This window comes from Gopherus evgoodei, chromosome 2, assembly GCF_007399415.2.
Source record: "Gopherus evgoodei ecotype Sinaloan lineage chromosome 2, rGopEvg1_v1.p, whole genome shotgun sequence".
In the NCBI taxonomy this organism is placed as follows: Eukaryota; Metazoa; Chordata; order Testudines; family Testudinidae; genus Gopherus; species Gopherus evgoodei.
Genome location: NC_044323.1, coordinates 260,037,389 through 260,050,576, shown reverse-complemented (window position 1 = coordinate 260,050,576; position 13,188 = coordinate 260,037,389). Strand labels below are relative to the sequence as shown.

The 13,188-nt window shown below is 49.3% G+C and overlaps 1 protein-coding gene across 12 annotated transcripts in view; it reads left to right on the top strand.

Moving 5' to 3' along the window:
- Positions 1-13,188, top strand: part of UBR5 (ubiquitin protein ligase E3 component n-recognin 5) — a 160,715-nt gene that overhangs the window by 123,649 nt on the left and 23,878 nt on the right. For all 12 annotated transcript variants that reach the window (XM_030553626.1, XM_030553617.1, XM_030553625.1 and 9 more), the window contains 3 exons: positions 1,662-1,873; positions 2,361-2,591; positions 13,100-13,173. In XM_030553626.1, coding sequence (XP_030409486.1) covers positions 1,662-1,873; positions 2,361-2,591; positions 13,100-13,173 — 517 coding nt within the window. The remainder of the gene's footprint in view (positions 1-1,661; positions 1,874-2,360; positions 2,592-13,099; positions 13,174-13,188) is intronic.

The window sequence follows — 13,188 nt, the reverse complement described above, 5'->3', positions numbered from 1 at the left end:
TTCCACAAAGACAAGGTGCAGTTGTGACCGCACCCGGCTTTCCTCCCTAAGGTGTTTTGGCCTTTCATGTTACCCACAGCTCAACGCAATGGGCATAACCGTTGCACTCCTTGGACATCTGTGGAGTGCTCGCATTATGTTGTGCTGACAGAATCATTTCCTAAGGTGCCCCAGCTCTGCCCCGGTAGCGGGCCAAAGGGAGGGCTTGCTTGTTTTCCTCTCAGAGGATCTCATCTTGGGTGATGGCGGACATCCCCACTTGTTCTGATTTGGCTCATATTTCCCCAAGCCACATCACCGTGCATTCTACCAGGGCTCAGGCTTCATCTGCCGCCTTGCTGGCTCGTGTTTCTACCCACGAGACCTGTCGCGAAGCTCCATTGGTCCTCGGTCCTTACCTTTGCTTCGCAGTATGCCCTGGTTCAGCAGTCAAGAGAGGCTGTAGCCTCTGGCTCGGCAGTTTTATTCTGCCACATTTCATTCCGACCCCACCGCCTTTGTAAGGCTTGGGATTCACCTAACTGGAATGGATATGAGCAATCACTCGAAGAAGAAAAGACGGTTACTCACCTTTGTAACTGTTGTTCTTCGAGATGTGTTGCTCATATCCATTCCGCACCCGCCCTCCTTCCCCACTGTCGGAGTAGCCGGCAAGAAGGAACTGAGGAGCGGGTGGGCCGGCAGGAGTATATATGGAGCGCCATGGTGGCGCCACTCTAGGGGGCGACCTGCCGGCCCACTGAGTTGCTAGGGTAAAAGTTTTCCGACGAATGTGCACGCGCGGCGCGTACACCTAACTGGAATGGATATGAGCAACACATCTCGAAGAACAACAGTTACAAAGGTGAGTAACCGTCTTTTTTGACTGAGTTTGAAATGGTGGTGTGCCATTCAAGTTATGTAGAAATGATGTAGTCAAGCAGTGTGTATATACACCAGACTTGAGGATTTTTTGAGTTGGGCTGTTGTTTGGATACACAAATGGGGTGAAGGGGAGGGTCCTATTAGTATAACAGATAGAAGAACATGTTTGAAGTCTGCAGGGAGGGAGAGAGCTTGAAGAAGAGGGGGCAGTGAGTAAGGAAATGAGACATTAGGTGGAGTGGGATCAAGGGAACAGACTGAGGAGTTCGAAAATGACAGCACAGAGCTGTAGGGTAGAGTCAAGGACTCAAGTGCACAGTGGTAAAGCAGAGCTGAAGATAAAGATTGGAGTCAACAGAAGAGAGGGAGATTGGAGGGGGAAGATGGTTCTTACAAAGCAACAGAAATATCAGAGTTTAGATGGAACTCTGAAAAATATGCATTTGTGAGAGATCAGTATCGAATGACATAAGATGGGGATCTCCAAGATTGAGGTCAGTGTGTTTGGTGAAGATTACCCTGAGAGATTCCAAGGTGGGGTGAGTAAAGAGGTGTTGCACAGTGGGAGCTCCAGGCTTCTTTAGAGTAGTGATCATGGGAAGAAGCTAACAGCAGAATGGATCTTTCTGGCGACTTTCTTAACCTTCTCCAGGAGTGGGAATCTTCGTATAGAGATTTAAGTATTTACAGTAAATCCGAGTGAATTAAAAATGTCGTGTCAATACTTCATACTTTAATTGCCTTCCTTTCTGTTTTTTCTTGTGATGCTGCTAACTCATTGTCTCATCTTTGTTCAGAACTATGTAGAGGAAAAGCTTATTCCCACTTGGAATTGGATGGTTAGCATCATGGACTCAACTGAAGCTCAACTTCGTTATGGTTCTGCACTAGCATCTGCTGGTGACCCTGGACATCCAAACCACCCCCTGCATGCTTCCCAGAACTCAACGAGAAGGGAGAGGATGACAGCACGTGAGGAGGCTAGTCTAAGAACACTTGAGGGTAGAAGGTGTGAAATTTCGTTTCATGTTTCAATTGTATGCATTTGTTCATTTTGTACTTTAACCTCTTTACTCGCTGTGACATTTTGGGAACCTGAACTTCAGGCATAGATGTGTAACTGTTTTTGTAATGTAACAGGAAGCTTCCTTAATTATTGCTACTGTCTTCAATATGAATATATATTTTGGTAAATGAGATGCTTTCCTTGCTGATGACAGGACTGATTTTTGTCATAACCCTAAAATTCATAACCTTTCTTAAATACAAGAGTCACAAATTTAATCATTTGGCTATTTATACATATTAAACTTAAGGTTTTGTGTTTTAATTATTGTACTTCATTTCCCAATACTGGTAGTATTTTAGTATCTTTGAATTACAGGTATTAGAGGATATACATTCATATACTTTACATAACTTACATGAGAATTTCTAAGGCACCTTACCACTGTACTATCTAAGCACCATTTATATATAAATTTTTTCCCTAACAGGCGTGCTACTTTGCTCAGTGCCCGTCAAGGAATGATGTCGGCACGTGGAGACTTTCTAAATTATGCCCTCTCTCTGATGCGTTCTCACAATGATGAGCACTCAGATGTTCTTCCTGTTCTGGATGTCTGCTCACTGAAGCACGTAGCATATGTTTTTCAGGCCCTTATTTATTGGATTAAAGCAATGAACCAACAGACAACATTGGACACTCCTCAGCTGGAACGGAAAAGGTAATTAAGCCAACTGTAGCAAAAACAAATCCTTACTAGCGTGGCAGAAATCTAGTGTGCTGTGAGCTTGAAAATTCAAAAGATTTGTTCTTTTGTGGTAGCAATACTTGGCAATCGTTGTGCATGCCTCTGCACCGTGTCCTAAGCTGGGCATGCTATCTATGGTAAAATGCATTTATGGTCACTGAAGCAAATGTATAAAACCTTGAAGCATCCTTAAATCACCCTTTTATAAAGTTGGCTTGAAAATTTACCAGCCCACACATGCAATCTACTCCACATCTTTCTCATGATGGTGGTGATGAAAAAATATTTTACTTTCAAAAATAATACCCTGGTCAAGTAGAACTCTTGCCAAGCTGCTTTAATGTTCTGCTAGCTCTAATTGTGCTAAGAGATACTGAATAGTCTACCTGAAGAATGGTTTGTGGCATTAGATAGATCCATGTGACATTGACACAATTTGCATAGCAGTTAATTCCATTTGGTGTAAGCACCTGTAGCTCCTCAGACATAAGGTACATCAGAGAAGCACCACTTAGTTAGTACAAGGTATCAATACAAAAATGTTTGCAGGAACTGGAGACAAAAACAACCAATATAAGCATATGGCTAACTGTTAGTAGTAGGAAATATCATTACATTAGAGATCTCTGCCTTCCAGGTGCCTATGTGGCTTTCCTTAATGGTTGTTCAGTCTCTCTGCTTGACAGAAAAGTTGTTAGAAATGTTGGCATTTGATAATAGTTAAATACTTTCCAAAGGGGTGTATTCTCTATTGACCTCTCACTACTTGGGTCATGTGGCCTCCAGTGTGGAATAAAGTGTTGGCTTTCAAACCTAATAGTTTTTTTTAGAAATCTCCCATTTGAAGGAACAATTCATCATCCTAGAAGGAGTATAAATGACAGCCTTCACCCATTAATTTCCTTTCCCCTTTGAGTTTTGTGTCTCTGATGCTTCCTTATGGTTGCCAGATATACGGAGACTCAACATAAATCTCTGTCCTTGTATACCATTTTGCTCTTAGTTTTCATTATTGCACTTTATCATTTTTAGCTTTTTCTGTTTACTTGCAAAGTTCATTAATTGTTGTTGGGATGTTCTTGTGACATGAATATTTTAAAGTTGTTTTGGCTGCTCTTGTTTTTACTGAATTTGAATTTGTTCAAGAGATACTCCAATTGCAACCTCAAAATAGCCATTATTGTTATGTTTGTTGCTAAATTGTCATGATAGATCAGCACAACACTTACGTATTTTTAGGATTTTACCCAAGCTGATTTCTGACTTGGGAACTATGATTCAAGCCTTTGGCAGCCGTTGATGAATGCCTAAGTTTGACTTGTTTCAGAGTAACAGCCGTGTTAGACTGTATCCGCAAAAAGAACAGGAGTACTTATGGCACCTTAAAAACTAACAAATATATTTGAGCATAAGCTTTCGTGGGCTAAAACCCATTTGATTGGATGCATAGAATGGAACATATAGTAAGCGCGCGTGCGCGCGCGCACACACACACACACACACACACACACACACACACACACACACACACACACACACACACACACACACACACACACACGTCCGAGTTGCAGTGAACAAATACTCACCTGTAACCACAGAACAAAAACACTAACCCAGGAACATATCCTTGCAACAAAACCCAATGTCAACTCTGTCCACATATCTATTCAAGTGACATCAGCCTAGGACCTAATCACATCAGCCATGCCATCAGGAGCTCGTTCACCTGCACATCTACCAATGTGATATATGCCATGTGCCGGCAGTGCCCCTCTCCCATGTACATTGGCCAAACCGGACAGTCTCTACGCAAAAGAATAAATAGACACAAATCTGACATCAGGAATCATAACATTCAAAAACCAGTAGGAGAACACTTAAGCCTCTTTGGTCACTCAGTAACAGACTTAATTGGGGGCAATTTTGCAACAGAAAAGCTTCAAAAACAGACTCCGAGAAACTGCTGAACTTGAATTAATATGCAAACTAGATACCATCAATTTAGGTTTGAATAGAGACTGGGAATGGCTGAGCTATTGCACACAGTCAATCTATTTCCCCATTACAAGTATCCTCACACCTTCTTGTCAAACTGTCTGAAATGGGCTATCTTGATCATCACTAGAAAAGTTTTTTCTCTTCATTAGCCTCTTAGAGTTGGTAGGGCAACTCTCATCTTTTCATGTTTTCTGTATATGTAGATATCTCCTTACTATATGTTCCATTCTATGCATCCGATGAAGTGGGCTGTAGCCTGTGAAAGCTTATGCTCAAATAAATTTGTTAGTCTCTAAGGTGCCACAAATACTCCTGTTCTTTTTATCTTGTTGCCATAAATCCGGGTCTGCAACTCTGTCATATGACCTCTTGCCTATGAGTTGGAACATTCCCTTAAAATATGGAGCTTAGGTCTGCATTGATGCGATGCATTTTAGTTTTGAAGTATTCACACCATTCTTCATAGGTGTCTGTTTACCAATACACTGTAAAAACCTAGAACATGAGATTTTTCCATCATATGAAAGTAAATGCTACATTAGTATAGCGGAACTATGTGATTGCTCGTCAAATTTGCTAATGATATATAGACCCTTTCACTTCTAGGTTACTGATTCAAATCCAGCCCTGGTCAGTTAATACTATCAGATGGCAGATCAGTAGCCTATGTGAAATGAGTTTTTAATGATCTCTATCTAGTTTACAAAGGACAGTTCCTCCATCAAACCTCCATCAAAATGGGCACTAATTCAAACTTCGGCAGCCTCTGCTTAGAGGGAAAGGATAGAATGAGTGGGGAGACTGAAGTATCTTGTCAGGCCTAGAGATAGTTGCTCTTAATTGAGGTTGAGGTATATCAGCAAGACATCTTGGGAAACATGGTACGGTAGAACCTCAGAGTTACGAACACTAGAATTACAGACTGATCAGTCAATCTCACACTTCATTTAGAACCAGAAGTACACAAGCAGGCATCAGCAGAGACTACTAAAAAAAAAAATCGTAAAGGGAAAGCAGCATTTTTCTTCTGCATAGTAAAGTTTCAAACATGCAGAAAGTCAATATTCAGGTGTAATTTTTTTGAAAGAACAACCATAATGTTTTATTCAGAGTTATGAACGTTTCAGAATTATGAACAACCTCCATTTCTGAGGTTCTGCAGTACTGCTGTGCTGCTGCATTACCCTGTCCTGTGGGTAGATTACGTCAGTGTTCACTTCTTCCAAGTCTCTCATCCAGTACATTTATTGACCTCTGAATTCTCCCTCAAATTTAAAACAGAGGGTAGAAGCTATAACATTTCACACTTCTCCCATTTTAGCTCCACTTCTTTGGCATACTGCAGAAAGAAATTTATTTGGAAAGTTATTGGTAGGATTACTATTAATTAACAAGAATAAGTTAACTTAGGGGTCGGCAACCTTTCAGAAGTGGTGTGCCAAGACTTCGTTTATTCACTCTAATTTAAGGTTCTTCTTCGAGTGATTGCTCATATCCATTCCAGGTCGGTGTGCGCGCCGTGCGTGCATGTTTGCCGGAAACTTTTTTACCCTAGCAACTCCAGTGGGCTGGCAGGTCGCCCCCTAGAGCGGCGCCACTATGGCACTTGATATATACCCCTGCCAGCTCGCCCGCTCCTCAGTTCCTTCTTACCGCCGTGTCGGTTGCTGGAACTCTGGAGTGCGGCTTGCTATCCTCCACGTACCTAGCTCTCCTGTACACTGTTCGTAGTCGTAAATAGTTTTATAGACAGTTTAAAGTAGTATATTAGTTAGTTGTTTATTGTATATAGTTGTATAACTTGTTCGCGGGTGGGCCGTTGCCCTTTCCGGCGCCCGGCACCGGGCTCATGCCTGGTTCGCCGGGCTTCAACCAGTGCTCGGCATGCAAGAAGCTGATGCCGACTAGCGATCCCCACGATGCGTGCCTCAAGTGCCTGGGGGAATCGCACATCATTGAGAAGTGTCGTATATGCAAGGCCTTTAAGCCTCGCACAAAGAAGGAGAGGGATGAAAGACTCCGCGCTCTCCTAATGGAAGCGGCACTGACTCCGGTACCGGCAGCGCAACCGGCCACTTCTACTCCGTCACTGGACCGCGCTGGCACCGGCAAGACTCCCCGGCACCGTCCATCCCCGGCACCGGGAGCAGATCCAAGACCCTCGACGTCGGCAACACCATCTAGGCAGGCTCGAGTGGAACGCCCGGCACCTACCTTGGCCGCGGCACCGCCTGCAGGGCTGCTGTCGACTCCGGGTCCGGAAAGTCTGTCGAGTCCAGCCCCTCCTAGCTCCCCCTTGAGATCAGGGGTCGAGCTGTTAGTCCCATCTACGCCGGAGACCTTTGCCTCGGCACGGGACTTGATAGCGCTCACGGAGCCATCACAGCCTCAGACCACGGCACCCCCGGGACGGGTAACATCCAGAGGCAAACTGATGCTGAGAGCGCTGTCTCCGGAGCCCAGGCACCGATCGCCCCGGAGACATGAACGCTCGCGCACGGGGCGCCGCTCGCAGTCCCGGCACTGTTCTCCTCGGTGGTACCGGTCGCACTCGCGGTGCTGATCAGCATCTGCACAGTCCCGGTCTGGCTCCTCTTACCACCAGCACCGAGACTCTAGGAGCCGTTCACCTCGGCGTTCAGCTCCTCGGTCGACCTCCCGGCACCGAGCCGGTGGTAGGTCCCGATCCCGGTCGACCTCCCGGCACCGTGTCGGTGGCAGGTCCCGGTCCCCTCTGCCATCCCGGCACCGCGCTGAATGAAGATCGCGGTCCCACTCTTGGCACCGACCTCGAGGCAGATCCCGATCCGGATCCCGGCACCGACTACCACGCCTCTCCCGGTCCCGATCCCGGCACCGGTACGACTCGCGGTACCGATTCTCGGCACCGAGGAGATCGTCGGCGTCGGCATATAGAGAGGTCTATCAAACTGGCTCAGCGCCTCCGTGGCCTTCAAGGGAACCATCCGTGTCCTCTCAGGCAGAGAGCGCCTATACGCTGGGCCAGGACAGACACTCGGCCCTGTTTCAGAACCCTCCACCTCAGGAACGAGGGCCTCAACAGTGGGGGTTTTGGACCCCATGGGCGTACCGCCAAGCCCAGGGTCCTCAACATACCACTCCCCGCCCTGCGGCGGAACGCAGGCCACCAGAGGCAACGGTGTCTAGACCCCCTCCCTCCCCGGAAGCAGAAGACAGGTCCCGCCACCAGGACCCAGAGCTCCCTCCAGTGACGGAGGTGCAGCCCCAGACAGAACCCATCATGGTCGCTCTGTTGCCAGGGGTTTCCTCGTCGTCTTCCCCTGATGAGGCAGTGGCGGGTACCTCGTCCTCCAGCCCTCCCCCTCTAGATCTTAGGGCACACCAGGACCTCCTCCGACGCGTGGCACAAAACCTGGACATTCAAGCAGAGGAGGTCTCTGAAATCAAGGACCCTGTGGTGAGCATCCTCTCCGCCGATGCGCCCACCAGAGTGGCCCTGCCTTTCATCAAGACTATTCAGGCCAACGCCGCTACTATCTGGCAGTCACCGGCCTCCATCCCTCCGACCGCTCGAGGAGTGGAAAGAAAGTACATGGCCCCCTCGAAGGGCTATGAATACCTGCACGTTCACCCGACACTCTGCTCCCTTGTGGTCCAGTCGGTGAACGACAGGGAGCGCCATGGTCAAGAGGCCCCGGCGCCCAAGTCTAAGGAGGCGAGGCGGATGGACCTCCTGGGCCGCAAGGTCTATTCAGCGGGGGCGCTACAGCTCAGGGTCTCGAACCAGCAGGCCCTCCTTAGCTGCTACTCCTTTAACTCTTGGGTAGCGGCGGGAAAATTTGCAGAGCTGTTACCGCAGGACGCCCGTCAGGAGTTTACCACCATTCTGGATGAGGGCAAAAAGGTAGTGAGGACCTCGCTACAAGCTTCCTTAGATGCCGCGGACTCGGCCGCTCGGACCCTTGCCTCGGGGCTTACAATGCGCCGCATTTCCTGGCTTCAGGTCTCTGGCCTTCCGCCAGAGCTCCAGCATACTATCCAGGACCTCCCCTTCGAAGGCCAGGGCCTGTTTTCTGCTAAGACAGACCCCAGACTAAAGGACCTTAAAACAATAGGGTCATAATACGGTCTTTGGGGATGCATACGCCTGCGACATAGCGCAGGCCATTCAGGCAGCAGAACCAACAACAGCAGCGTCAGCCGTATCCTCAGTTCCGTCTGCGGCAGGACCTCACTAGGCGACGCGGCAGGAACAACCGACGCAGACAGTCGGGTGGCCAAACGGGGCAAAACCAAGGCTCCGCCAAGGCCCCTCCTGGACCCAAGCCTTCATTTTGAAGGTGCGCCCGAGGGCGCAGTACCAGTTTCCCCTCCGGATCCTTCCCCGCAGTTTTCTAACCGTCTTTCATTTTTCCTCCCGGCGTGGACCCAAATAACATCGGACCATTGGGTCTTGCGCACTGTGCAGGACGGTTATCGCCTGCAGTTTTCATCGCCCCCCCCCCATCCTTGTCCCTCTTCAGGGACCCCTCTCACAAGCAATTCCTCCGTCAGGAGGTGCAGACGCTCCTCGTCAAGGGAGCCATAGAGTCAAGGGAGCCAGAGAGCGAGAAGGGCAAGGGGTTTTATTCCCGCTACTTTCTAATCCCCAAGTCCAAGGGGGGCCTCAGGCCTATCCTTGACCTGTGGGAACTCAACAAGTATATGGTGAAGTTGAAGTTCCGTATGGTATCCCTTGGAACCATCATCTCATCCCTGGATCCCGGAGACTGGTACGCCGCCCTTGACATGCAGGACGCTTACTTCCATATCGCCATATTCCCCCAGCACAGGCGTTTCCTCCGCTTTGTGGTCAACCGCCAACATTATCAATTTGCGGTCCTCCCGTTTGGCGCCTCTATGGCCCCGAGGGTGTTCACGAAATGCATGGCAGTCGTCGTCGCATACCTTCGGCGCGGCCGCATTCACGTGTTCCCTTACCTCGACGACTGGCTGATACGGGGCACATCGGAGCTGCAGGTCCGCGACCACGTCCACAGGATCAGCAGCCTCTTTGCTGCCCTAGGCCTCATGATCAACGTGGACAAGTCTATTCTGCTCCCCATGCAGAGGATAGAGTTAATCGGGGCCGTTCTGGACTCTACCCTAGCCAGGGCCTTGCTACCCTTGCCCAGGTTCCAGTCGCTGTCGGCCATCATTCTGTGCTTGCAGGCGGCCCTGCTGACCTCTCTAAGAACATGTCTGGCCCTCCTGGGACATATGGCGGCCTGTACATTCGTGACAGCGTATGCCCGACTCCGCATGAGCCCTCTTCAATCTTGGCTCATTGCGCAGTACCGGCCGGCCAGACATTCGTTGGACACAGTTGTCACCGTTCCCCAAAGGGTACTGGACTCCCTTCGGTGGTGGCTGGACCAGTCCGTAGTCTGTGCGGGGCTCCCGTTTCATCCGCCCCAGCCCTCGGCATCCCTGACTACGGACGCCTCAGATCTGGGCTGGGGGGCGCACTGCGGCGCCTGGAGAACTCAGGGCCTGTGGACCCCTCAAGAGCTGGACCTCCACATCAACATACGGGAGTTGAGAGCGGTCCGTCTTGCTTGTCAAGCGTTCGTCCATCACCTTCAAGGTTGTTGTGTCGCGGTGTTCACCGACAACACGACGACCATGTTCTACATCAACAAGCAGGGCGGCACCAGGTCCTCTCCCCTATGTCTCGAGGCGATACGTCTCTGGGAGTTTTGTATAGCCCATGCCGTTCACCTTTCTGCCTCCTATCTCCCGGGAGTATGAAACACTCTAGCGGATCGACTGAGCAGGTCCTTCCGCTCGCACGAGTGGTCCCTCCGCCCAGACGTCGCTCTCTCACTTTTCTAGAGGTGGGGTCGTCCCCGGATGGACCTCTTCGCATCCAGGGAGAACAGGAAATGTCGAACATTCTGCTCCTTTCAGGGTCGGGAGCCCGGGTCTATAGCGGATGCCTTCCTGATCCCATGGGCGACCCCACCTGTTTTACGCGTTCCCTCCCATTCCGCTGATACACAGGGTCCTCCTCAAGGTGCGCAGAGACAGAGCTCATGTGATTCTGATAGCTCCAGCGTGGGCCAGACAACATTGGTACCCCATGTTGCTGGACCTCTCAGTAGCCAACCCAGTTGCCCTGCCCCTACATCCGGACCTGATCACCCAGGACCACGGCAGGCTCTGTCACTCGGACCTTCGGTCTCTGCACCTTACGGCATGGCTCCTGCGTGGTTGACAGGCTCAGAGTTACGCTGCTCTACCCCGGTTCGGGAGGTTCTCCTGGGCAGTAGAAAGCCTTCCACCAGGGCTACTTACTCGGCTAAGTGGAAGCGTTTCTCCTGTTGGTGTTCGGAGAAAGGTCTTCACCCTATGGAGATTCCCATCACCACTATTCTGGACTAGATCTGGTCCCTTAAAGCCCAGGGTCTGGCGTTGTCGTCCCTTCGGGTTCACCTAGCGGCTATCTCCACGTTTCATCCTGGAGGGGACGGACGTTCTGTCTTCTCCCACCCTATGGTGGCGAGATTCCTGAAGGGACTGGAATGTCTCTATCCACAGATCCGCCCTCCTGCCCCCTCATGGGATCTCAACCTGGTCCTAACTCGGCTCATGGGTCCTCCATTTGAGCCGTTAGCTACTTGCTCCCTGCTCTATCTCTCTTGGAAGACCGCCTTCCTAGTGGCCATCACCTCAGCTAAACGGGTGTCGGAACTACGGGCCCTCACAGTAGATCCCCCGTATACGGTCTTCCATAAAGACAAGGTGCAGCTGAGACCACACCCTGCCTTTCTTCCCAAGGTGGTCTCAGCTTTCCACATTAACCAGGAGATCTTCCTCCCCGTCTTTTTCCCAAAGCCCCATTCGTCCCACAGGGAGCAACAGCTCCACTCGCTAGATGTCCGTCGGGCGCTAGCATTTTATGTGGACAGGACCAAACCATTCCGCAAGTCCCCCCAGTTATTCGTGGCGGTAGCGGACCGGGTCAAGGGACTACCGATTTTCTCGCAGAGGATATCTTCCTGGGTTACCTCCTATATCAGGACCTGTTATGACCTGGCCCACGTTCCGACGGGTCGTGTGACTGCTCACTCCACCAGAGCACAGGCGTCATCACTGGCTTTCCTTGCCCGCGTGCCGATCCAAGAGATTTGTAGGGCAGCGACCTGGTCATCGGTCCACACATTTGCTTCCCATTACGCCCTGGTTCAGCAGTCCAGAGATGATGCGGCCTTTGGCTCTGCAGTGCTCCAGGCTGCGACTTCTCACTCTGACCCCACCGCCTAGGTAAGGCTTGGGATTCACCTACCTGGAATGGATATGAGCAATTCACTCGAAGAAAAGACGGTTACTCACCTTGTAACTGGTGTTCTTCGAGATGTGTTGCTCATATCCATTCCACACCCGCCCTCCTTCCCCACTGTCGGAGTAGCCGGCAAGAAGGAACTGAGGAGCGGGCGGGCCAGCAGGGGTATATATCAAGTGCCATAGCGGCGCCACTCTAGGGGGCGACCTGCCGGCCCATTGGAGTTGCTAGGGTAAAAAAGTTTCCGGCAAACATGCACGCGCGGCGCGCACACCTACCTGGAATGGATATGAGCAACACATCTCGAAGAACACCAGTTACAAGGTGAGTAACCGTCTTTTTCATGTGCCAGTGATACATTTTAATATTTTTAGAAGGTCTCTTTCTAGAAGTCTGTAATATATAACTTAACTATTGTTGTATGTAAAGTTAAATAAGGTTTTTAAAATGTTTAGAAAACTTCATTTAAAATTAAATTAAAATGCAGAGCCTCCAGACCGGTGGCCAGGACTTGAGCAGTGTGAGTGCCACTGAAAATCAGCTCATGTGCCGCCTTTGGCACACGTGCCATAGGTTGCCTACCCCGGGTTAACTATTTGTCACTGATTTGACATACTTTTTAAGTTACATGCCAAAAGAGTACATTTTGAGTACATTTTTAACTGTGTGCTGTAGATGCAATTTTTTAGTACTAAAATGTCTCAGAGAGGATTTATAGATCTTAGCTTTCTCCTGTAGGTATCTGATCTGTCATAATTTTGACAGTGGTATCCACTGTACAACCCTTCTGTAACCTAACGCAAATGATAATTCCTTTTCTCTTTATATAAAGCAATTGAACCCCTTATATTTATCTCCTCTCCGTCCCCCGCATCCAATTGAGTTTTTGAAACTGCTGCTCAGTTTAGGTAGTAATCAGGAGTGCATCAGTGGAGGGTGGGGTGGGAGTGTGTCGAAGAGTAGTCAAGAAATGCCTTCAAACTTTGTGAGTCAACTCCCAGTATAACACAATGGAGGCCAGTTAGGCTGACGTTAGGAGGGCACCAACTTCAGAGAACTACACATATGGTAGGCTAACCACCCTTTAATTATTCTATCATTTTTATTGCATGATATTAGTGTTATATTTTCAAAATGATTTCTTCAAGACGACTGACTGATTATTCTCTTACAGGACTCGGGAGCTCTTGGAACTGGGTCTTGACAACGAAGATTCAGAACATGAAAATGATGATGACACAAATCAAAGTTAGTATGAGAGAG